General features: G+C 40.6%; 1 protein-coding gene across 15 annotated transcripts in view; it reads left to right on the forward strand.

Moving 5' to 3' along the window:
- Window positions 1-25985, forward strand: part of PATJ (PATJ crumbs cell polarity complex component) — a 137257-nt gene that overhangs the window by 52419 nt on the left and 58853 nt on the right. For all 15 annotated transcript variants that reach the window (XM_015870721.2, XM_085511639.1, XM_015870718.2 and 12 more), the window contains 8 exons: window positions 1047-1412; window positions 2017-2137; window positions 3176-3326; window positions 4583-4654; window positions 5494-5671; window positions 6537-6647; window positions 7233-7310; window positions 10012-10135. In XM_015870721.2, the coding sequence (XP_015726207.2) occupies window positions 1047-1412; window positions 2017-2137; window positions 3176-3326; window positions 4583-4654; window positions 5494-5671; window positions 6537-6647; window positions 7233-7310; window positions 10012-10135 (1201 nt within the window). The remainder of the gene's footprint in view (window positions 1-1046; window positions 1413-2016; window positions 2138-3175; window positions 3327-4582; window positions 4655-5493; window positions 5672-6536; window positions 6648-7232; window positions 7311-10011; window positions 10136-25985) is intronic.

A 25985-nucleotide genomic window follows, 5' to 3' on the forward strand; every position in this document is an offset into this window, starting at 1 on the left:
TAATGCAATGTGTTTGTGCCAGCTCGTATTACTGCACTGTTTCCTTATGCTCTTGTCTGTCTCTTGCTTTCTCTCCTGACACTCATTTGAACTGTGAGCACTTTTTGGCAGTGTCTGGGCTTTTTCTAACAAAACAGGACACTGACACTAAGGGTCAGAAATAGTGAAGTACTGTGGGGAGCCTGGGAAGAGGCAGGAAGCAGAAGGGAAAACATTTTGATTCAGGACCCCTGAATCTGCAGAGTGATTTGTGTTCAGGGTCTCAGTGCCCTGAAGACCTAGTTTGGGCGTACATGCTCAGTGGCCTAAAGTAAAGAGAAGAAAAGCTTTCAGCCCATGGCAAGCTTTCTGATAGTTCTGTAAAGTGTAAAATTTCAGGGGTGTCCATGCAGTTTGTATCTGCAGTCAGCCTCGCTCCGTTAGCTGATGAATTGCACCTCATTCAATTTAGGAGAAACACAAAGCATTGGAAACTGGGGCGACAAATCCCAGGGAAAGAACTGTTGAGCAAGTTCTTTCACGTCTTGGGGTCTGGATGAGGGGAGGCTTGAATGTCTTTTTGGTTTTGTTGTACCTTGCTCTGTGGTTTGAACTCAGACTGAGTTTCATTTAACTGGTGCTGTTGTATTATAAGAAATGTACTTGTATAGACACAGCAATAACAATAAATGTGGGTTACAAAGATACTTTAGTTGGATTTGGATGTGGTTGTTTGTTGTGGTTTTTTTTCCCCCGTAGTTTTTTTTTTGTATAGTTTAAAAATCCTTATTCCTCACTTCAGTCCATAGTAGTTATTCTGAATGGCTGCAGCAATATCTGAACTGTCCAAATGAAATTTCTTCATATTTAAAGGGTATTGCAGTGGTTACTTTTGCTATTAATGTAATAAGTCAGAGAGTGCATTTTCTTTGAGAAAAATGCAAGGGGAGAAGATTTTCACTTTAAAAATCGGGAGGTAATTTTAATGTGATCTAACGTAAAACATAGTTTTAAGACCTAGCAAGAAACATAATGAAAAATCTATATTCCTGTAATGCTTTATGCAGGGTTTCAGAGATGAAACACCTTTTAAAGAAGAAACTGTCGATGAACCAATTTTGGACTTGGGAAGGTCATTTCAGCTTTCTCAAAATGACAGCGGATATGAGAAGGAGTCCTGGGAGATGTGTGAATTCTGGAAGCCCAGAACGGAAGAAGGGGATGAAGAAAGGGAAATGTTGGTGGATGAGTATGAAGAAGATGTAGACTTCCTGAAATATAGCTCATCAGACAGACAGGAAGCATCTTCAGAGAAGAACCTGAGTACAGAATGGGCAGAACAACTTAAGACAGCTAAAATACAAGACTTGAGATCCAGTGCTAACTTAAGTCCAAAGCAGCCCCTGGAATATATATTCAGTAAGGAGCAGATGGTAAGTAATGCTGTGTGTGTCTCAGTGCTGTACCCTGATGGTAGGGACCTGTATTCCTCAAGGCAAATTTCAGACCTAAATTCTGTAATCAGTCTGTCTTGTGCTTTAATTACTAGTTCAGATCTGAGCACCTCTAACGGACACTGGTCTATCTTTTAGTACGTTTTGGAAGGCTCTCTTTTGTTACACGGTGACTGTACATTTGCTTGGGTGAGGTACATCCTCTGGTTGGTGTATTTATAGCTATCCTATACTTCCGTCCTCTTTCCCATCTGTGATATCTGGACTGCCTTCTTTGCTGCAAGTTCTACTTATTTGATATGTTTCAGTAATAACCAAAGTCAGGTCATGCTGGGGCCTCCAGCAGCAATGTCAGTGAAATGAACTCCCTCTTTTCCTCATTATTTTTAATCTCAGTCAGCTCCTAGAACCAGATGGTAGTGCAGCTTAGGTACTTACAGTAGTGTTGTTGTCCATTATGTGAATAGGTAGTTATGTAGTTGAGAAAATGTGAATGTTTGATGTAAAATTAACATTCATGTCAGATACTTGTATGTAAGTTGATACTGTTGCTTTCTAATTTCACTTTTTTCTCCTCCTGAAGTATGAAGAAAATGCTAATAGAACTTCACAATCTTCTGGAACCACTGCACATGGTGACTGCCAGAAAGGCCTACTGGATATTGGAGCTACCCAGTCAGGATCAAGAAACAAAATGGATTTAGGTTTGTGAGAAGTTTTTCCTATTTTTTCTTTATGTGTTGTAACTTTGTACTTATAAATTTAACTCCATGCATGGTCTACTTTATTTTCTCTGTCAGCTTCTGTGCATTTCCAATGATGTCTGGCTTTAAATCAGATGTGAACCTTTCCAGTTTCCATACTGTCTCAGGGCAGTGAGATTGTTGTCCCTGTGTGTGAGAGCTTTGCCCTGTGGGTTTATACCTGTCTTCTGGTCTCACTGGATGAGCTCTTACCTTCTCCAGACTGCCTCAGTGAGAAACTCAGTCAAAGCATATGAGTGGTAATGGACACACCAGAATGAATGAAGTGACATCTTGGAGGGAGAAGAGTTTGGAGGTGGATTTTTTGACAAGCATTTGCTTTACATCGAATCTGGGTTGCTGCAGTTTCATTACACAAGTATACATAATTCAGGGTACCTCTTCAAGGCCAAATGAATTTCATCCCCCCCCAAAGTCAGTGATTAGAAATTGGTATGTTATCAGTGAAATAGTTTATCAGCCTGCTTGTGATAGTGCTCATTTACTGGGAGAAAGGGGTTCTTTCCATTCTTTGTCACCTGCATCTTGTACAACAGACTAATGACTCTAGCAAGGAGCTCTAGTGATTTAATTAGTGTTGATATTTATGGCACTGAAATGACATCAGTCATCCATGCTGGATCAGGGCTTTGTACAGCTCTCCTTGCATGAAGGATGGATTCAGTACTTCTAATCATGTTTTTGTGAGAAACATATGCCATGTGAGTTGTAGCTATGCATGTCTCGATTCCAATAAGATTTGGCATTTTCTCTTATTGCGTGACTGCAGGTCAGAGGCAAGGTGTTATTAAAGATAAATAAATCAGCATGCTTTAAATTTCCTTCACAAATAAATATTCTGTATCTCTGAGCTTCTTGATCATCTCTCACCATTCACATCTGGAACATGGTTGTGCTGGGGGGTTTATTTCCAAAGGTGATAGGTAGATGCAGAGACAGAGGAAGCAAAAGTTTACATCTGAGCCTTTACTTCATCAGGTACAAAGCTTCAGATGGACTCCGAAGTACCTGCTCTCGCTGTTGACCTGGAAGGTGTTGAAAAGGAAGAAGGGGAGGATTATATGTTTTCCAAGAATGAAAAATCTGTGAGAATTACCACCTCAGCTCAGCCTAGAACAGTTTTGTACAGGTATGGAGAAAGATTTCCATTTTCAGTTGATTTCTTATTAATACTCATAACTTTTTTCTTACTTTACCTGACTTATTGTTGAAAGCTGTGGGAATCTCTGAGATGCACATTGGGGATGGCTTTTGCCCAAGGAGCTGAATATTTGCCTTACAGTCTTACTGAATTCTTACTTCCATGTTTCATCCCCTGAATACTGGCACTCCTACATCCCTTCTGCCCCACAGTTAGGTGAGAGCCACAAGAGTGGATGTGCCCAGAAAGAAGGATGTAGCCTTTACTTGCAGCACTGGTCATTACCTCTTGAAAAGTTCTCCCCTTAGCTCTTTGTCACAGCTTTGTCCTCTTGGTTTTTGTTTTCCTCTTTTTCCTCCCCTTCCAGAGTTCAGCTGTGGCCCTCATACCTGTGCACAAAGTATAATCTTGCCATAGTGATGACAAACCTTGAACTGGCACTGGTCACAGGTAGTTGCCACTACCATCAATTCTCCTATACATCTCTCACCACTTTTGGGTGAACAGGTACAAGTTCTTTCACGGTCTGTTGGCTCAAATTCTCAGTGCTTCTCTGGTTAATCAGTAATTTCCCTCAGTCTGAAAGCTGCTCAGCAATATGGTGAGGGGATTATTTCTCCAGTACGACATCCTACTTCCTTTTTGCAACACAGGAGTAGCATTTACAGCTCTCAGGGTCTACAGAAAGTGTGTGCAAGGATGTACTGCTTGAACCTTGCTGTGGGGGGCCTGCCGTTTGATATTTCCATTCCTATTCTGTGAATAGATGAGTCATACATATTATAAAAGTTTAATTAACACCCCGTTCGGGGGTGTTTTAATGGAACACACAGGACCTGTTCTCCGAGTTGCAACACAACTGGCTTTCTGGTAAGCTAGATTGGCTTTACCATGTTTATATCCCATCGTAAGAGTCACAGCATATTTATCAGAAAGTAAAAATGTCTGCTTAAATAGTCATTTTGAATAAGGTACAGCGGTGGAGATGTGTATATGACAGCATCTTATACATTTGGCCAGTCCATCGTGTTTCATTCTGCTGCATTCCTTAGATACATTTAAACCTAAATACGAAAATTCCTGCCTAGTCTCTTGACTGCGCATTTGATTTAAACTGCACTGTTTGAGAACGTGTTGCTGCCTCGCTGCCAGATAGCAAATATGCAAAGAATTGTGATCTGGCATGGCTGATACCTTTTTATTAATATTTTTCTTATTCTTCCCCTCTCTGTGCCCCCAATTAGTGAATTACCTGAAAGAGAAGAAGGAGAAGGTGAAGAAACTCCAAACTTCAGCCACTGGGGACCACCTCGGACGTATGTTGATAAAGTTGCATCATTTCTTCTCATTTGCGTTGTCTTTATTTTTGTGAGCCTGATTATTTCTTCTTTTTTCTCTCTCATCATCTCCCTATAACTTAAGGTACTTTTGTACCTTAGGCTTTCTTAGGTACAGTGTGTTTTTAATGCTGTTCAACAGAACTGTGCTTTCTGGTTGTATAACTGACTTGGGAGACCTCAGTATGTTGATGATGGCCTACAGATTGATGTTTGTTTAGTAACTGTTAGGTGTGAACAACGTGCACAGTGCTTCTGTCTCTTTTCCTCGTGGGTGTTCTGCTAAATTTTGTGGTGTAATTGGAATTGCCGAGCCAACTCAAGCCACATACTTGTTATGCTGCTGACACTTTTAGGAGAACTGATTTTATGGTCCTACGTACAAAATGATTAAAACAATTCTGCTTAAGCTGGTTAATATGCATCTGACACATGGAAGCCAGCAAGGTGCATTAAACTTGTTTACTGTTTTATCATTTCTAGCACACCATTTGCATTTTTTGCCATTTCCAAACAATTTAATCAAGCTGAAAACAACTGACTTTGTTTACTTGAAGACCTGTCTGTTTTACCTTGACTTTTTGCTATTGGGAGGGCAGTAGGCCTGGGCTGGCAATCACTTTATTGCTTTTAGAGGGGTGAAGACAACTGAGGGTAAAAAGTCAGGACTGTTGTGAGCATTCATAGGCTTCTAGCTTCATCCCTTCACTCTGTTAGATAGTCTTGAAAGACCAAAAGCTTACATTTATTTAAGGCTTTGTGTTTAATAGCTTAAAAAGTGTTTCAAGCTGTTAGACTTCTGTGTGTATTTTTTTCAGAGTTGAGATCTTCAGAGATCCTCATGTGTCTCTTGGAATAAGTATTGTTGGTGGACAGACTGTCATAAAGCGCCTGAAGAATGGAGAGGAACTTAAAGGGATCTTTATCAAACAAGTTTTGGAAGACAGCCCAGCAGGAAGAACAAGGGCTTTAAAAACTGGAGATAAAATACTTGAGGTAAATGCAGACAAACCTACCTTTTCATTTGAAGAAATAAAGTTTGACTCAGCTTTGGAAGTATGGATGGAGGAACAAAATACAGCCACCACGTTGTGAAGTGTTGATGGCTGTGTTTTGAAAACCAAAAGAATTCCCCTGCTGTCTTTTCTTTTTTAAAGGCTTAACTGTGGAGATCGTTTAACATTCTCCTGTATATCTAAGAAAAGACAGGCCCTGAGAAATGAAAGAAAATAAAATGGCTTGCATGAATGAATAAGAAATAGTAATTTATAACTTGCTATAACTTCTAGGTGTATGTTATAATGTATAGAAGAGTTTACTGAGATATATGGATTTTTCATTTCTGTGTATGTTAATTTTGTGTTTGTTAGTGGTCTGGTTAGCTGCCATTTAGAAGAAATGGCTGATTTTGGCAAGTGCCTGAGGTGCGAATGGCACTGTTACCTTGGGATCCAGAGATAAACGAGTAAAAATCCGCCCAGCCAGAGATGAAAGCCAGGAATGGCATTCCTGTATGTACTTTAGGGTTGCATGTGATGTTTGGAAACATGTTTCAAAACAGTTAGTTTAGAATCAGGTGAAATCTGAAAGCATTAATATACCTACCATTCTCTGACAGTCCTGTTCTTGGTTTTTTGGAATGGAACAGTTGTTTGACAAAATAAATGACTGTCTTTATTGTGAATGCTAAGTAATGTGCTTTTCCTTAAACTGTTCCAGAAAAATCCTTCCAAAATAATTTCTATAGACAGTTTTCGGAATCTTCCTCATATAAACGAATCTTCTGTGAATGTATGTGATGTCTTTAAAGGGTGCAGTGCAAATAACAAACTATCTAATAAAAACAATTGATATTTGTTAGGTTTCTGGGATAGATCTCCAAAATGCCACACATGAAGAAGCAGTAGAAGCTATCAAGAATGCAGGAAATCCTGTTGTGTTTGTAGTTCAAAGTTTGTCTAACGTACCAAAAGTGAGTATATTTCTGTTTTTTATTCCAAAATTTAACACATCTGTTGTTTGTATCTTATTTTAACCTTGGCTAAGTTTCTTTTGGCAAGATCTGATAATCTGTGTCCCCATCCTTTCTGTCAGTTTCTGCTCATAGAACACATCCTTGCTTACCTGGCTTGATTCACCTTGTTTCTCTGATGTAAATGAAGTAGATGTCAATTTGTTGACTAGATATTAATTCAGTTCTCCCATCTGTAAAATTGCATCTGGCCCTGTGTATTCTGATTTGTAAAAATACACTCAGTTATCCAAATGAACAAAATAAGAAATGATTAAAAATAGCCAGATTGGCACCAACAGCTCCATGTAAATTGGGTCACCAAAAAAACCTGAAGTCGTCCATCAGCAGCAAGTTAAATTTCAGTAGATGTAGATGTCTCCTCATCTTCAAAGTGAAGGCAAGAAACCTCTTAATTCTTCTCTAAGAAACAGCATAGGAGTGCAGAGTGTGCTGGGTGGCTTTATTCTTGTTATTACCCAACTTTCAGGTGTTTTGCAGTTATAACTGGCCTTTCTAGTGTGTGTAATATATATTGTTTTACAGGTGGTTTCTGCCATACATCCTAAGGGAATCAAAGTCAGCAAAGATCAGGATGCCAACAAAGAAAACAAGAATGAAAAGGTATTTATTCCATGTAAAGCTACACCCAAGTTTTACTAAATCAAGTGATATAACAATGCGTTATAACAGTATGATAAACCTCAGTGAAGTCTGAAGTGAATCTTGAAGTGCTTTATTGAAATATTTTGATTCAAGTAGTTTTTGCCAAATTTCTGCCAAACGCAAGACAGGGTTTAGACTCCCCGGTGGTTCTCCCATGGTGCTTTATATTGGCATTTTTCTGGAGTTGCTTATCTTGCTCCATGGGGAGGCAAATTGATTCTCCTTTTTCAGTGGAAACAGAGAAATAATAATATGTACACAGATGATATCCTTAATGTGAGGCTGTCTGAAACGCAGTAAAATTGCGTTACAAGATAATTAAATCAGGTAGGTCTCCCATGTTTCCTATTGCTGTGTAAAACAAGGAAATGACCAAGCAGTCTGCTGCTGGCCTGCTAATTATGAAGCTATTACAGTAACTTCTACAGCAGATTTAAAAATAAATAAATAAAGAAGGAAACCTGTTTGATATAAAGCAGTGGATTTATTTTAATCACTAGAGCAAGGGAAAAATGTGTCACTCTCAGCCAGGTTGCTTTAATGGCCGAAGTATTTCCCTGGATGCCTTTCTTCTGGGAACTGAGTTGACCTCTGTAGATCAGGTGCACCTTTGGTGGGGGGAGAAGCAGAGACAGAATTAGTGTGGGCAGTAACTTTTGCTCTGTGCAGTTCAACATGCCAACAACAAATATGGTCAGCTTTTCATTTGATCCTACTCAGTAATTTTGTGTTTGCTGTGTAATTGAGAAGGCACTCTTATCTCTGGAAGTTTTTTGTAGGACTGTATGTCAGATATAGATGCTATGAGACTCAGTTATCCCCCTCCCTCCCCCAAGCTCCCCCGTATCCCCCCCAGAAATCAAGATGTTGAAGCTTTGCTTTCATACCCCTGGATAATACTTACAATGAAGCAGTTACAATCCCCTTTTCTTGGTTTTGTTATCAATATTTCTAATCTCAGAAGCACTCATCCTCTTGCAATGTGCCGCCTTTAATCTCTAGGACTCCAGCGTGTTCCGTTCTATAGCGTTTGGAGGTTAAAGAGGAACCTAATCTTTTTTCAGACCTTTTTCATCTATTGGTGCCATAAACTGGTGGGTGGAATACAGAAAAGCATCAGTGCCTAAATACACAGCTCCTTTTTAGCTTTGAACATGAATTCACAAAGTAGTCATACTGTGCTGCAGTAGGGGCATCTCAGAGTTGGAATGATTTGCTATTAGTGGATTACTGGTCTGTGTCCCTGTGGGAAATCACTGATATTTCTAGTCCTGTCTTCAAAGTCTCACAGAAGAGTTTGGTTTGAAAGTTGCTATTTCCATCTGAAAAAATCTGCTTGTTCCTTTATGATTAATTATCTTTTCAATAGTGAAGATTTTTCTCTATTTAAACACTTGAAACTTCTTGTGGGCAAATCAGCTTTAAATTCTTTTGCTGATGAGCTGTTTTTAGCTGTGTTTTTTCCCATTGTACTTGCTGGAAGGAGCTGTGCTAATTTGGAATCACTGTGTAGCAGTGTAGTCCAACATAACAGGGACTTGGTGGGTTAGAAGTGTTGTACAAAGCTTGTCCTGAGCCATAGCAAGATGCTGGGTAAGCCTATGTGTCTCATGTAATTTCACACGTATTCTAGCAAGTATTTACTGTCTTAAATGGCTAGGGGCCAAATGTTAGGCTCTGAGTTGCTAGCAAATTACTGTGATACTCATTTACACTGGTGGGATGATGCCAGTCTTACCTCCAAAAATGTGTGGAGCTGACATTGCAGTTGGCTATTTGAACTGCTCCACACAAATTTAGGTTCAAGAGTTTATAAGTCTATATGCAAGTTCAGCTTCCATTATACCTAATAGAAAATTTTATTCTAGATTTGATGTTTGGGTGTTCTGCAATTCCCAGTGATAGCAAAACTCATTATAGGCATTTGGGCTGCTCTATTGGCACAGTGCACTCAGTGTTCCTTTTCTAAAGTGCATCCTGCTATTAGTGGTGATGTTGCATGGGATACAGTTGAATGCAATTTGATGAAATCACACAGCCAACTGAGGCACGATCCAGTTACTGTCAGCTATAAAACTGTTGCTTGGACGAAGGAGCGGCTCTTGTCATCAGACCCTGAGCCCGTTCTTTATGCCTGCTATGCGCCGCTACATGCATCATTATAGGAGCTGTCTCTATTTATGTGAGGTAATAGAATTTTACTGTACATTATAATTCAAATTATTAGTATTATTTTTAATTTTAACCAAAATGAAGATGAGGGTCTAAATATTACCATGACACATAAAAACTGAGTTCTTCCTTTAAATATTAAAAGTTTGTGGACTTCAGGCAGTAGAAGACAACTCTGTTGAGCATTTCTAATGAGAGATGGGGGTATGATTCACTGTTTATTTTCAACCTCTGATTAATATTCATATTTTCATGCCTGTTACACGAGTATTTTGTCAACAGCTGTTCATTCTCAGTTGCATTTTTCTTACGTTGTTACTTCTTTTTCTGTTTTCTTGCCTAAAAGTCTGTGCTCCAGGTTTTAGTGTTGTGTTTAAGTGCTGTGTATGAACACATGGAGCTAATAGGATGGTGTGGTGTTGTTTTTTTTTTTTCTCATGCACAGAGGATACAAATCATGTAATTATTTTTACTTTGAATCCACCAGAGAAAGTATGGGGCCCCACCTCCAATGAAATTGCCACCTCCTTACAGAGCACTTGAAAGACTGCACTCAGAGGAAGCCAGCGTGGATGAAGAGGAGGAGGAGGAGGAGGATGCTTGCGCAGAGAGTAAGTGATGCTACTACAGTCATTGTGTCAGATGATGTTTGTGTGATGTAGTTGGGTTATATGAGGTGATAAACATAGCTGCCTTTTTCTGCTTCTGTGATGGAAGCAGTGCTGTGTGGCAATAGGATCTAATCCTCAGACTTGTCCTCACTGAGGGCTGCTGATTTGTAACTTACCTGGCCTTCTCTTCCCAGCCAGGATCCTATAGCTCTCTTCAGAAGAGATGTAATGAGGGCTCTGCTTTCAGTCTGAAAAGGTCTAAGTGAGCTGTAGAGTGCTTGCTTTGGCAGTGGTGTCACCCATGGAAGTCAGACTTTGTGCTTTACTCTTCTAATTTTGGTGGTAGCTGAGCAGTCTTAAGCTGAGAACTATGGGTTCGTGGTCCTCACCCAGCAAAGCCTGCAGTTGATTTTGGGGCATTGCTATTTAAACAAAACATATTCCTTTAAAAGAAAAATATGTCGATTTATTGTTTCAGTGCTGTTCTGAAAGAAGCTGTCCCATCTTTATGGCATCTTCTGGGGAAAGGTTCTGCAACTATCTTTATTTTCTTTTTCTTTCTTAACCAATTGCAGTGATTAGCACCCTGTGCAGCCATTTAGGGACTTAGTAGTGCAACTTGAGAGTTTTCCACAGAACTGATATTCCTCAATATCGCTTTATGAATTCCAACTTAGACAAATGCAGTACTGTCATTCATAGCTTGTCTTGCATTAATGATTTAGAGATATTAAAATCACAGGTAAGAATACAACATTATTTTCTTTAATGAGACACACTGATGCTTTTAGTTGTTGTTATTGCACTCTCTTGTACCAAAACAGCATACTTGTTTGATAGCAGCAATGATGTTTTTCCTCATCTGTTTCTTGGAGTGCGTTATATTTTCCCTAGTTAGGGCCAAACCAAAGCAGACAGATGCCATTGTAGCTTTTGCCCTTGGAGGCTCCCACCCAGTGTAAGCTCTGATCCTGAGGCCTGCTGAAGGGAAAGCTCTTCCAGCTGCTCTTGCTGACTTCCTCCTCCTTGCTGGCAGTGGTGTGCCATTGGAGAGAGAATTAATGAGATTGGTTGGTTTATTGGTGGTGGTGAAAAGGTTTTGGAAGAAGAGCAAGAAGGTTTTTTTGGTGTTTTGGGTGGTTTCAATCCAGGAAAGTACATGCCCTCCTGACAGCACCAATTTGTATGTTCGTGTTGGTCTATTCCTTGTTCACTTGATATGCTAGTTCTGTGTTTTTATGAACTTTATTATTTACTGAGCTTCACTGAACATGAGGTGAACTTAATGTATTGTCTTCTATATTAAGAAAATTAGGTATCCTGGAAGGAAGAGGTGTCATTTCGGGTGAATTCATGTCACAGTCTCTCCTTCTTTCATTTACACCCCGTGGTTCTCAATCTGTGCCAATCATGTGGACAGCCTTAGAAGGGCATATTGAGGTTGTAGAGCTGTTATATCTGCATATTCTGCTTGTGCTACTGATGGATGTAGTTATTTATTTAGCATTCTTATTAATACAACTTAAATATCGTGAACCAACTCATCAGTTTCTTTCATATGGCAGAAATCACTTGCTTCACTTCACGCTTTTTCTCCATGCTTGTCCTTCCATACCATACTCTCATCTTTTGCCTCATGTTTTTCATCATTCCTCATACTGAAAATGAAAGCAAAGCACTGATAGACCTCCTACTGTAAAACAAAACATGTTTCTTTCCTTTCTATCCTGTCCACACTGCATCGTAGTCTCTGTGTTCAGTCTGTTTTCCCCTTAAGGTGGCTGAATAACCTTTTGATATTGATTTCCTTTCCCCGTTGGGATTTCAAACTCACTTGCCTTTTTGCAGTGCTCCCTTTTGTTTCTGCTTTTCCATCACAAAACTGTGGCTTTCATTGCTGGCTGACTTTAACAGTCATTTCTTGAAGGTGTTCTGCCTTTTCTTTTCAAAGGTAGTTTTTTTATCCAAAAAGGGTAAATCCTTATTGGATGTTGAATTTGGTGTACAGAAATTTCATACATCCTTCGCGTTTCTGCGGTTTAAATGCTGAGCTCCACTGACATTGCAAAGAGGATCCAGGGTTTTATTTATTTCTTTTCAAATAAGTCTTCTTGCATCCTTACCTTTGGACTTGCTTCTCTTTGTATTCCAAATTAATTTGAACCATTAGTGTCTCAAAGGTCATCTTCTAAGTTCCTAAATAGTGTTATGCTACATATTGAAGGCAAGATGAAAATAGCATTTCCTCTGTTGGATCTGTATCAGTATCCAGCTCTGACTGTGTACTGTGCTGCTTGTTTACTCACTCTGTGCTTTGACTTCACTATTTTAAGGCTCCTAATTCACATTTTCAAATACTTTTGTAAAACTCGACTCCTTTGGAGGTGAATGGCAGCTACAGCCCTAACAGCTGGACAAAGCCAAACTTACAGGATTTGTAGAAGACAACTCGTTTCCCTCCTTGCTTATTTAACTGTGTGGCAGACCAGCCTGGTGATCCTTCACCCTGCTGCAAAAAGAGCCTTCAGAATGCTTCGTCTTAGAAATAAACCTGATAATATTACAGTGACAGAGGTGATTTTGGAGAATGTCACTCTCTGTAAAGAATTACTCCTTTTTAGGTTTCCCAAATGTTAAAAACATCAGATTTGGGATAGAATTAAAACAAAAACAAATAAAAACAAATAAAAGGGAGGGAAAGCATACAAAGGAGCCATTTGTACTTCGGAGCAGCTGTGCTGCAGACTGTGTCAATAGGCATTGGTGTATTTTCCTTAGTGGCGGATGGCCGTAGGTGTGCACTAAGAGTCTGCTAATAGACTAATGTGCACCCTGTTGTGGCTTATTGCCGTAATGAGGGGTTAGTTGTAAAAAAAAGCAGAGGAAATGGATGGGCAGAGTAGTTTGTAATGGAATGTTTTGTAAGCTTTTCCTTGGGGCATTCGTAGCTGCACAATTTGGATATATTTTTGTAATGGAGTTGAGGGAATCGTAACTGAAGAAAGGCCTTAAGAAACAATTATTAGAAAATTGTCAAGGCAGCCACTAGAAGAACTTGGAAACTTTGATTTCAGTTGATAATTTATTTATTTTAGTAAAAGTTCTTGTCTAGTTAAGAGACTGAGATTGATCTGGTGGGTTTCAAATAAGCCTAAAATAATAAAAATAGATAATAAAAAATAGTGAAAGGTGACTAAGATAATGGTGTAGATGCTGCAGCGCTCAGACTTCCTGTCTGCAAGGATGTTTGACTGTATCTAATAAGGGGATAATAATGCCCCCTTCCTTTTATTTTGTCTGCGGATAATGCAAAAATCAATGAAGCTGTAAGAAAGCGTAATGATTTGTCTTCCTAACCTGCTTTTGAGGAATGGCGCTGCTTCTACTGAAGCAAAACTTCTTTAATGTTTCAGCCATGTGTTTTCCTTTGTGATTGACCTGTGGCTGCTTAGGGTGAAAGAGGGGCAAGTCTCCCTGTGTGTGTGGATTGGCTTGGATGAGCGAACCCAAGGCTTTCACAGCTTCCATAACGTCAGTGATGTTGGTACTCATGGGAGGGGAGGATGGCTTTCATTAAAAACAAAAGCTAAAGAATGGTACAGAGATCAGCTGAGACTTAATGGAGTGTATGGCCAAGCCCGTGGGGTGCTTTAGGTGCGCCCTCAGGAGGTGTTTGTGTTCTGCTGTGGATGAAGATAGCAAAATACCATTGTCCCTTTGGAAAAGTGCCAGAATGATGACCAGTAGCTAAACAAAAACATGGATAAAGCAGTTTAAGCTTTGAGTATCCAACAGTGTGGAGTATGCTTGACATAAAATGGTGCTGAAATGGAGGAGATGGAATTTTAATGTGGGGGCTGGAAGGGGTGGCAAACCAAAACCTGCGATCTCCAGGTGAGGCAGCTTGTGTAGCCAAACACTGCCTCTCCAATAGATGTCACTGCAACCAACAGCAAATAGAGAAGATGTTCAAAGAGTAAGATGTAGCCTGGAAAAATGCTTCAAGCTTTAGAAAAATGAAATTTTCAAAACAAAACAAAAACAATTGCAATAATTAATTGTCTTAAATATATTAACAAGTGTATTTAGCGCAGTGCATTTCTAAAGACCGTGCAGGAGTCAGGATTAGACAAATAGAGCAGTGACTTTATTTTCTTGCTGCGTTAATCTCTGTTTAATATGACTGTACCGCTAATCTGCTTTTCCTTTTCTTATCCTGACCCATAATTAGCTAAAAACATGTAAGTTTTGTCGCCAGCCCTACTAGAGCATCCAGAAGGGCTGTGCATCCCAGGCAGACAGCGAGCTGCTGTGCCACAGGAGGATAGATTACAATGCTGGTGTCACTGCAGTTTGGGGCTGGGGGTTAGTTGGGGTTTCTGTAATTGCTCTGTTTTCTTCTGTATTTGTGAATCACGTGCACAGTTTTCAGCATCTGATGAAGTGCTGCAAAAGGAAATTACATTTTTGATGAATTAATAGTAAAATTGCAGCTGGGACTTGTATATTTTTTTTCCTTACTGTGTGCTTGTACATAATGCACCGAACAGATGGCTTTGTGTGTGCTGTGATACACGCTCTAAAGAAAGGACAATGATCTTTAAAAATGAACAAATTAATGGCATTACCAAAATAACTGAGAATTTTGAGTTAATTTAAACGTACCATTTGGAACAGAGAATTAGTAAGGAATTCCCAAAATGAGTGAGTGTATTTATAAATGGAGAAAGATGTTTTATCTCTTAATTACTAAATGAGGGATTGTGATTCTCCTCAATATTTTGGTTCAGCACACTCGCTGCCATGGAACTAATACTGCTCATTCGGAGTTGCATTAAAATCCAAGTTAGGATGAAGTTTGAATTTTTCTTGCGCTTTAATAACAGATGGGTTTTGTTTTCTGACACGCTAAAAAGCAGCAACAAAAATCCACAATCAGTGCTGGGAAACTGCAGGATATGCAGCATTGGTAAGCAGCATATTTAGTGCAGCCGTTTGACTGAGGAGTGCAGTTTTTAACCCCTGTTGTTTGCACGAGAAGGATGCTTCGATAAATAACGCCCATTAACTGTTCCCTTGCCATGAGCAGGGCCATTAAGCGTGGCAGTACCTGCAGCTCGCAGTGACACAAACAACCATTTGAGGTGACTCGTGTTGGGGATAGAGATGTCATTTGAATGCTAGCACAGCCAGGCAGTGCACAAACAGCAGCCGTGGAGCATCAGTGGGTCAGATGTGGGAAACCAGGGATCTGCTGCTCCCTGCATGCTTGCATAGGCAGCTTTCATCTGCTGGCAGATGTAACTGTTAGCTTGTGGGTAGCTTGAAATTAATATAATTGATGGCATCTCATAATAGAACCAGACAGACGGTTTGCCCTTAAGGAGAGAAAAATCTCAGAAAAATAGGCCCAAGGTCGTCAGAAGAAAGACGAGCACTGAGCCTGTGTGAGGATTTGAGCTGCTTACAGCACTGAATGTTTGTCAGGAATGCAGATACCTTGAAGTACATGCTGGTACAGCAATGGTACAAGGGGGTTTCCCAGGTAAGGATTCGAATCTCTGTATTGTGATTGTTTCCGGCAAGTCATTTTGAGTATGTTTAGTGCTATTTTAGAACTAGGGAAGTGCTGGAGATGGAAAAATAATGGCACGGATCTTTCTTTTTTTTTTTTTTCCTCAGTTTGAAGCATGGACGTATAGCATGATTACAATAGTGAATGCATTTAATATCTTGAATGTATTTTGTCTTCTGTTTCCTTGTAAATCATTGTTTCTGCTGCGTGTTGGTGCTGAACATTCTTATATACAAAACTGGTGCGAGCACGCCGGTGCTTAAAGTACAAGAATTCCTAGCATTAAATTTCTTGCTATATAGAATAATCTACTCTTCCATAACTGTTATTGTAATGCAGAGACAGATGGCTGAATTTTCTTCACTATGCTTGTTAAGAATGTGTTAGGTAAATGTTTTTAGACTAAAATAAAAAGCTGCTGGGAAATCTAAACTGAATATTCAGCATTTTCGTGGTATAAAGAGGCAAAACAAGAATAAAGCAATGTGATAATAAACAAACGAGCTATTTGCAATGAAGGATAATCTAATCTTTAAATATTGTCTCGGATTGCATTTGTTCTTAGGTATGATCTTTTCTACCAATACAAACCAGGTATCCGGAGAATAGCATTAAAATGCAAGGCATGGAACGTACCGATTTGATGCTTTAAGGTTATTAAATTGTTTAAGGCACGGTGCAGGAAGCTTGCATTGCTCGGGATCTTTGATCTTACTCAAGTGTCACAGATAAGTAATTTAATGTAACTCTGAGATAAAGATAACATCTGTGGTATAAATCTGCATACGCAGGTATTGCTGTGCAAACTTGTTAAGAGATGATGATAGAGGTACATCTTTATATCGCTCATTGAAGAGCACTTAATATCACTGCAATGACTTGCAACTAAAAATATGTAAAAAGGATGCAAATATTTAAAGAAATAAATGAAAGACAAATACAAGCCAGTGAAAGGTTATTATGTGTTTATATCCTTAAGTGTCTGATTTTTAGATAGGAAGGTATCTTTCATCATTACCGTCATAAATTATGTTGATCAACTGCACCAAAAGAAAAATAGAATAAGCTTTTCTTGTGCATCTTGCCTTGTCCTGACTAGCAGAGCATTGCTGTTAGTTGGAATACAGAGTGCATTGTTTGCATAATAGCTCGGTTCCAAAATGGTCTGTTTGGTTTAAACAGTAACTCCTCCAAGTATGTAGTGGGAACGAGCCTCTAACAGCAGGGAAAGTAAAAATGTGAGATGACGATAATTTTATTCATTACAGATGTTACTTAATTTTCCACAGTATTGCAGTCACTGAGACAGCTGTCCGGAATAACTTCTTTAACTGTTTGAGGAAGTAGAAGTATTTTTGCTTTTTCTCTTTTGTCTTAAGACTTGATTTTCCCCCATTCAAAGCAGTGGCTTAGGGGCTGATCGTCAGTTTACCTTCTGCTTTGTGCAGATGTATGATCATTCTTTATGAGACTAGCTGGCATTGAAAAGCCATCCAGAATATTTCTCTGTAGGTATGTTAGCTGTAGTGCACTGTGACAGGCTACTAAAAATTGCTCTGTGGCATGTAGTGGTCATGTGCAAACTGGAAACAACTGGTAAGTTAAATGACACTAGGAAGAAGATGTGTGCATCTGCCCCCAGATGAACGCATCAGTTATATTAGTGAACTCAAAATACCTCTAATATATTGGAATTGGAAGAGGTGTTGTGGTGATGGGCTGGAGTACAGGTAGTTCTTTCTGCTACCCCAGAAGTAACAATGAGCCTTTTGTTATTAAGATACTGATAGGTACATCTGCTTGCCTCATGAGTGCTTAGAGATCACAGCTTGAGCTTGCCTGTCTCTGCTTCTCCCCAAAAAGTTACCAGAGACATTGTTTAAGCATTGATTTTTTTAAGGGGGGCCCCATCAAGGGAGAAGCAAATTTCTGTTGCTGTGAATGTAAGAAGTGCAACCTCTGCTGGACAGGGAAGGAGGGAAGGTCTGTGGAGCACAGCCCCCAGAGCCAAGGATGCTGGGTGTAACGGCATCCCTCTGCAGACAGCTCCAGTGCAGGCTCTGTGGCTGTCAGCTCCGTTCTGCATGGGTCTTCCAAGCACCCACCAGCAGCAGCAAGGGGCGAGTGCTGGGCTGGGCAGCTCCAGAAGGGAGCGTTTTGCCTCAGGATGGTGTTTCCACCAGGCAGGTGGCATGGCAGGTACATCAGCCCATGGCATCTTGGTGCTGTGCACTCCTAGCTTTCCCTCTTTCTGCCCGCAGACCTACAGCTGTGATTCAGAATTCATGAGCATAATTGGCTGGGGTCGTGTTGAGGAGGGAAAGGAGAGTGGGGAGCAGCATGGAGGAATGGGGGTTGTTGATTAAAACATGCAACTGGGAAACAGGGAACTTAAGAGGACTGTTGGGGTGTTGATCTGGGGGAAGGACGGAGCTTAAGTGTGCAGGAGGACCTCACTCTTCTGCCCATTTATGTGTGCATATAGTCCAGCACAGCGCCAGCAGCCTCCTCTGTCCCTGAGCAGTGAGATTTGGGAACTCCTGTTCCAGCAATGAGTGTATTGCTGCCAGCTGTCAAGAGCTACTGGTGGGTCATGTGTGGGCTGAAAACTTGCCTTGACTGTCCTGTTTTGTGATTGTTCTGTCTACACCAAATGCTTTCAACTTCTTTTAATGCTTTACGTATTTTCAGATGTCTTTTCTTTATCCCTTATCTGAAAACTAAGTGCATTAGCTATCACTTCTGTATTAATAGTTCATCTTTTATCTGAGAATTCAGACCCACCAGCTTAAGGAGTATTTTCTGACCTATAAATGTTAAATTTATGAACCAGGTGCTCAATAAATGAGGTGGGAAGTTGTCATTTCCATGGCGTGACGATCCAAGGAGTATTAAGAGATATTGAACGTAAGTTCTCCTATCTGTAACACTCTGTTACTTGGTGTGGAACCACATACCTGAATTAGGAGTAATTGGAGGGAAATTCCATAGAGTATGTCAGCACAAGGCATTCGTTTGTGTCTGCAGGTGGAGTTCAGTGGTGCCTCTTTACACTATGAGAGCAGAGCTTTTACTTCATCCAAACGATTCTTAAAGGTACTGTGCTATTTGGTGTCCATGCCTCCTGGCGCTCTGGGAGCAGACAGCAAGCAGTAGCATTTGCTATAACTTCAAACAATATCAGAGTGTTCCTGTGCCATATATGCCTTCAAACCTGGGCATTTTTTCTGTGCTAAACTGTAAACTTTAATGCATGCTGTGTTCTGAACCAAAGAATCCATTTCTTTCAGGTGTTCGGCAGTAAAGTTAATTTTAAATCACATCAAATCTGGCTGTAATTTCCTCCATTTTGTAGCCTGTTATTCTCTTAGGGATGCAGCAGGTTATTTGAGGATTATCACAGTATCATTTTGTTGTGTATCATTAATGCATTTGAATAGGCAATGCAGCAGTTTTAGAGCAAGACCTTGTTCCAGGATTGAGTTGTTAGGTGCAGAAGATATGATTTTTGAAAAGCTGTTTCTCTAGGGAAAAAATCCATTAAGTGAACAGCCTGAGAGAGTAGCAAGTAAGGTGTCACCAGAGGGATGAGAGAAGAGCAGATGGGAAAGAAATGAGATGAGTCCGGGACTTGATGGATGAGGGAGTGAGGGAAGCTGTGTGCAAGGATGAGCACGGGCAGCAGAGGAGTGAAGGCCATGGATGATGTTGAATGGGATTTGCTGAGGCGTGGGGAGCAGACCAAAGCCTTTCACTCACAGAATGTGGCAACCATTCTTTGTGCATGCTGGAAGTACGTTGTGGTGTAGTGAGTTGGTGGGACCTGTGGTGGTACACACTGGGCAGCTGACCTGCTGGGAAAGGGTAGGACAAGGCAGCAGAACCCACCGCAGCTCTAGACATTGGGCCAAAGCCATTGTACAGCCCTTCCACTGGCCCTTGCTGGGCTGGTGCTTCTGCTCCAGCACTACTGCCTGTTCCTGAGTGCCTGAGGACAGAGACCTGGGACAGTTCGGTGCTGCCCATGGCAAGGAGCTGAGTGCAGTTGTGAAGAGTTTAATGAGCACTTCTGTGAGTGCTGCAGCTAATGAAGTTGGATTCCTACAGGTGTGTGTCTCCTGCTCGGCTGACGCAGGTGTGTTGAGGAAGGTGTGAGCCCTGATTTAAGCTTTTCGTGTGGCTCAAGCGTTTCTAAGGGCTTTCGCTCGTGAATTCTGTGGTGCTTTAATAAAGTGTGATCTCACACTGAGGCCTTTCCCTCAGTCTGGGAATTTATCAGATTTTTCTCTCCTGCACAGATGGCTATTTTTGCAAACCTTTTATAGTACCTTTGAGACCTCTATTCCACTATCAGTTCTGCATCAAACTGGCCAGCAGGTTCAAAAGTTCTGGGCTGGGACAGGAGTTTGGATGCACAGCTTTGTTTCAGTAAGGAAGCAGAATAAAATGACTTAATGCCTTGGAATTTAACTTTTATATTTTACACTCTTAATTTATGTTATTAATAACCATTGGAGCATAACCACTGGGGTGCAGTTGGGAAGTCTTGCTGTCTGTTGCAACTTGCTTAGGCTGTTGGCCGTCTTGGTTGGCCTTGTGTAGTGAGATACACAGAGCATCTTGATCCTTCTGGAGCCGCAGTTTCTAGAGGTTAGATGGCCATTTGAATTTTAAAATCAAATCTTATTAAAGGCAGGATCCAGGGATTTCCAGCTTATAAAACTGACAGTTTATTCTTGAGGAGCAACACTTGAAAGGCTCTGGATCATCCCTCTTTAGGCTAAACTTGCACGAAAGAAAACATCAGTTGAATATCAAGCTGAAAGAATTACAGTAAAAACCACCATATCCTACTGAGTTTTCCCTGGAGCATTTGTTTTTTAACTCACTCTCTCAGTTGATTTCCTTCTCCAGTCAGAATTGGAAAAGTCTATTTAATATGGTGGAGTTTATCCCTTCAGCTCTTCCTCTTTGGATAAATCCTTGGAGATGGATTTATTTTATTTTAAGGGTTTTTTACTTTTTTTTTTTTTTTTTTTTTTTTTGCCAGAAGAAAAAGAGAGTGCTTGGCATATTGCAAGTATTTTTTGCAAGCACATCATCAATTTCCTGATTATAATTATTCTCATTTAAAAAATGCCCAAAGCTTAATGCATTAATATCTTTATTTCATTAAATACTTTGAAGTGAGGCTGTTTGTTACCTGTTGACATATTTTTGGTACTGAAAAACCTGTTAAAATTCTCTGTCTGTGATTTCATTTTTCTTCTGCAGAGAACTGGAAGCCTTGCTCAGCACTGCTTATGTGAAATGTGCTATAAGCAAAGGTGTCTGATGGTAATCCTTCACTTTATTTCACTCCTTGATGGTGAGAAAAGAGGTCTGCTACTTCAAAGAGGTTTAGAAATTTCAAGATAGCATTTCTTATACAAAATACTGTCCTACTTGATCAAGTTACCAGGTTATATGATGTCATAAACCAGATTAACTGCTTGAAGAGACTCTCAGGACAGCTGATCAAAATAAGACACGTCATTTATTTGGGATGAATATACAACTGTGTCCTGATCTCACAGTGATTTCAGTTGGTGGGTTTTGCATGGGGATGAATGATCTGTTCATCTGTCCAGGTCCCCTCACCTCTCAGAGGAGAGCAGCTGGCTGCAGTATTGTAGGAGTTGCTCTGTCACCAACACTCTGGCACATTGATCCCAGTTCTTACAGAGCTGATACTTTCCGTGGCAGAAAAATCTTGGTTAGTAGATTATATACACTTATTTTCAGTTTATAACACGTAAGAGAATTTAAAATAATTCTAAGCAATAAAACCTTGCTTCCTCAGTTTAGTTGTTCAGCTATATTCAAAGTCATTGCCTTGTCATCGTCCTTTAATGCCCTGTTGTTTCTCAGTCTGAAGCTCCTCGACATGAGACAGTCTCACAGCAGGCAAGTCCCTGCTCCCATCCTCCCCAGCTGCTTCCCATGCTGGATGCTTGTTGCTCTTCCCTTCCTCAGCCTGCCTCAGCTCTCTCATCCAGCAGAAAGCTTGCCACATGGAAGAGGAATGGTATCTGGGCTAGTGACCTGTACAGGCTCACAGAGGATGGAGGCTGTTCTCCTCCAGCTCTGTTTCACGTGGGACTTCTCGTGGGTTAAACCCACGTTCTAAAAATAAGAGTGCTGTGCTTGGATGCCTTGCTTTCTTCTTTTCCATAAGGTTGGGAAAGTACAGCTTGTGCTGAGGCACCAACTCAGCAGTGAAGCGTGTGGGCTGAGCACAAAACAAGTTCTGGAAACTGTGGGCTGTGTATGGGTTTCTCTGCACAACACCTATGCCAGCTGAACCTGGCTGAAAAGCAGCCAAAAAGTGTAAGTGAGGGCTTGCAGATTCCTTCCTCTGAAGCAGGAGGGGAGCAAGGGGCTGTGTTCAAGGTGGGAATTGCAGCCCAGCACTTGTGTTGGCCCAGCTTTGTAGCTCAGTGGCTGGCTTGGGAAGGGGGTCCTGTGGAGCACAGCTTCCCCAGGTTGCAGCTAGCACACACCACAGAAGCACCTTGCTATGAGTCAGAAATATCGCTCAGAGATGCAGTGTAGGTCTCTCTCTGCCTCCCTAATCTTGGACATGAAGCTTTGCGTAGTGAGCCAACAGTTGCCCACTGCTGGCTCTACTGTTAGCTTGTGTATCTGTTTTACTTGTAATGCTTTGATGAATATGTTAGATATCATAAACAGGATATACATGTAATAGCTACAGATATAGAAGATAAGAAAGACAAAGTAGAAGAATTGTTAGTGGGTATTTTTTTAACAGAAGAGGTTTTAGAGTGAATTTATAGGTACATATTTATTTTGTTTTTAGACATAGAGCTGGAAGCCTCCAGCACTGCCAGGTGTTGCAGTCATTTTTCATTTTCATTCTTCATTTTACCTCAACAATCAAAGGCAAGTCATGACATTGGGAAACTCGGGATTATGCTTGAGAGAAAATCAAAACCTCCAAGCATTCCTTGATGTTGTAAAAAGCTTGAAAATGTAATTCAAGTGCAATTTGATAGCTCAAAAAAGACCCCAGGACCTAGGACCAACCCAGGCTTTCTCTTACTCAATGTCTTGGCCCCATGTTTTTATTTAACACGTGGCATCCTGGCTGTGTAGCCAAGGTTGGGTGTGCAGCACCCCAGAACACAGCACAAGGATGGCCTTTGGGGAACGACCTCTCAGCAGCAGAGTGAATGGGAGAACACGGATCCTGTGCAAAAGCATGGCAGGTCCTAAAATGCACCAAGTAAGTTTTAAATGGCAACCTCTAATTATCATAGCTTAAACAGCAACAATAAAATGTGTGGGAAACGTATGTGTGCACTTAGAGAGCTGGGAGAAATCTGGACCTAGAGCTGCCTGCAACAAAGCCCTGTTCTATCTGTAGCTTATTCAACTAATTCAGTGGGAATAAAAGGAGCTTATCAAACTCGAACAACTTGTTAGAAACTGGAAAAGGATATTTTTCTTGCTCAGCCTGTGAATAAAATGAGGGGTGTGAAGTTGAGAATTGTCAGTTTGCAGATGATGGAAGTGTTTGTGGCTGTGGTACGTGAGGGCAGAACCTCCTCCATGGTCCCTGTGTGGAACTTTCCCTTAACAAGGTGTTGGTGAAGGCCCAAGGACAGACAAGAGGAAATCTGACAAACTGGGAATTGGGCTGTTTAGAAATGCTTTTGATCACCATACAGCCTTGGCTGCTGTCTGCTGTGAGCAACAATACTGTTGTTTAATATTCCAGCTTTAAATGAAGGCATAATATAGGAATAAAGAGAAAAGGTTTCTTCTATTAGTCCTAATTGGCATATTTATATGTGATAATTTTATTACAAAGCTATTGCTTGTGCAGTTTCCAATTCAAATGTTATGTATCACGAGGAAAACTATCTAATATATAAGAAATGTTTTCAATATCTGACATAGGTGATAAATATTGAGCATTTCAACAGACACACATGAAATGTTTGCTTCCTTAAGCGCTTCCATAGTGTTTTATCCCCAGAGTTGGCCTAAGGGTGGAACACACTGTATAAATACCAGCTTTTATCAGAGGTAAATGTGTTTTAGTGGCAAGCAACCGGTAACAATCAGCAAAATAGCTAAGTATATAGACATCTTTATATGTTATATACTATTATATATTATATATATTATATATTATAAATATATTTATATTTATATATATATATATATATATACACATATAGACGTATTTTATATATATATAAAATAATGTGTAAAATAGCTGATTGTCATCTCTCTTTCCTGGGCCTTCTTGATGTTAAGCCATTTTCTTCCCTGTACTTTCTATCATAGCTATGTGGGTGTTTTCTAGGGCTTTCCAAATCTGGGTGACTCATCTCCCTTCAATATTTCCTAATTGTTGTCACAGCATATTAATAAAACTTCTGCATAAGCAGACCTGGACCACTGTCACTTCTTCTTTAACATGTAAAAACTGAATCCAGTCTTTGCCAGCTCAATGTGTCACTTTGCTGTGATGCCAGGCTGTGCTGCAAGCCATTGTGTTGCACTCTTCTCTCTGCCCTGCTCTTACCTCCAACACAGAACAGCTCCTCCATGGCATAATCTTCAGCCAGTTCAGCAAGTGTGGTTGGTGCTATGGCTTCTTACTGCAATGTTTTCAGCTTGGTGGCTTCTGATCTGTGTTTCACCAGCAGTGATACTTGCTCTGGGGATCTTCCTTGAAGGGATTTTCTTTAGATCTTTGGGCCCATCAGTACAGGTGGTGTTCCCTGGTCAAAATGCCTTTATTGTTACATCCAAAAGCTTCCTGTTTTTTACATCCTGTCTCCCTTTAGATGGAGGAGGTTCAGGTTCCTGTTGGAGGTTCAGGTGAGTCACTGTGCAAGCAATGTCTCAGCATCCTGGCTTTTGAGAGATGTTCTCTGCTTCCCTTTCCAGTTAGTTGGGGCTTTTCTGCCGATCCTTCATTAGGTAACAAACTGCCAATTTTTGAGTGTACTCTGGTGCTGCTCGCTTTAATTAGGCTGGGTGCGGGAAGATACCAAGATAATAACTGTGCCACGGTCTTTTTGTGGGAGCATCATTATTTAAAGATGAAATACCGTCAGCTGAAGTTACACTGCATTACTGTCAAGGGAGAGAGAATTTAAACGTTGCAGTGATAATTTATGGATCTTGAGACCAAGCAGAGAAGCCATGGATTCAGAACTCACCCAGCAGTGTGTGCTGAGACAACCAGCCCATTCTGTCTCCTGTCTGGATGTTGTGTGTATCAGCCATGGAGCAGGGCATGAGATGCATGTGGGCAGCCTGTGTCAGTCCTCTCCACCGCAGGCTGTGAGTGGTGGGACCATCAGCTGGAGTTCAGTGCCAGTGCTCCACATGAGCGCCTGATTGCGAGATCGCGGCACCCAGAGATCGCATCTGAGTAAGCCCAAGTGCTTTGATGAGGGTTAATGTTTAATTTGCAAGGCAAATGAGTGGAAGTATTCTGTGCAGAGGAGGGGAGATTCCCTTATAATTAGCAATTATTCGAATCAAGATGCTCTGCTTAGCACACGTTCACTAAATCATCTTTGTTACGTTTGAGGTCTCGGATCAGTACAAATAGGCTTGTTGTGTGCTTCTCATCTAACAAAAAAGACAGAAAAATGTAAAATATACTTTCCTTCCCTCTCAGAGATCTTAAGTATTGTATAAAGAAATGGCAGCTTCCAGAAGATTTGGCTCTGAAATGGGGAAATGTATATGGCAAAACTTCATTTGTTTGCAACAATGATGTAAGATGGTGCAAGCAATGGAGATGCTCCATTGTGCTCTGGGCCACAGCCGGGGCTGAGCACCACTTCTCTCTCCTGTTCTCTTGGCTGTTACAATTCCTGGATTGCAGGAGAGAAAAAACAATATATATATCTCTGTTTCTAAATGTCACCTGCTGGTGGGAACCAAACAAAATGGTACTTATTACAGATTATGGAGGCCCGTTACACCTTCGTTCCTCAATTAGTTAGAAATGACTGGTGGGGTCTTCTCCCTTCTCTCATAGGAAGAGTGATGTGAGGGACAAGTTTTCTGACCACCTGTAAAGCTATTGCAAGCATTTGTGTGGTGTGAAAGGAGCAAAGCAGATGGAAGCCTAAGCTGAAGGATGTTGTTGGAACATCCTTCCATTTAGATGTGCCAGTTTTGAATAGATCTGCCCTATTTTTCCCTTGCATGCTGGTCATGGAGAGAGGACTGTGAGTGATT

Source organism: Coturnix japonica, chromosome 11 (assembly GCF_054131305.1).
Source record: "Coturnix japonica strain WE chromosome 11, WE-NBRP24, whole genome shotgun sequence".
Classification (NCBI taxonomy): domain Eukaryota; kingdom Metazoa; phylum Chordata; class Aves; order Galliformes; family Phasianidae; genus Coturnix; species Coturnix japonica.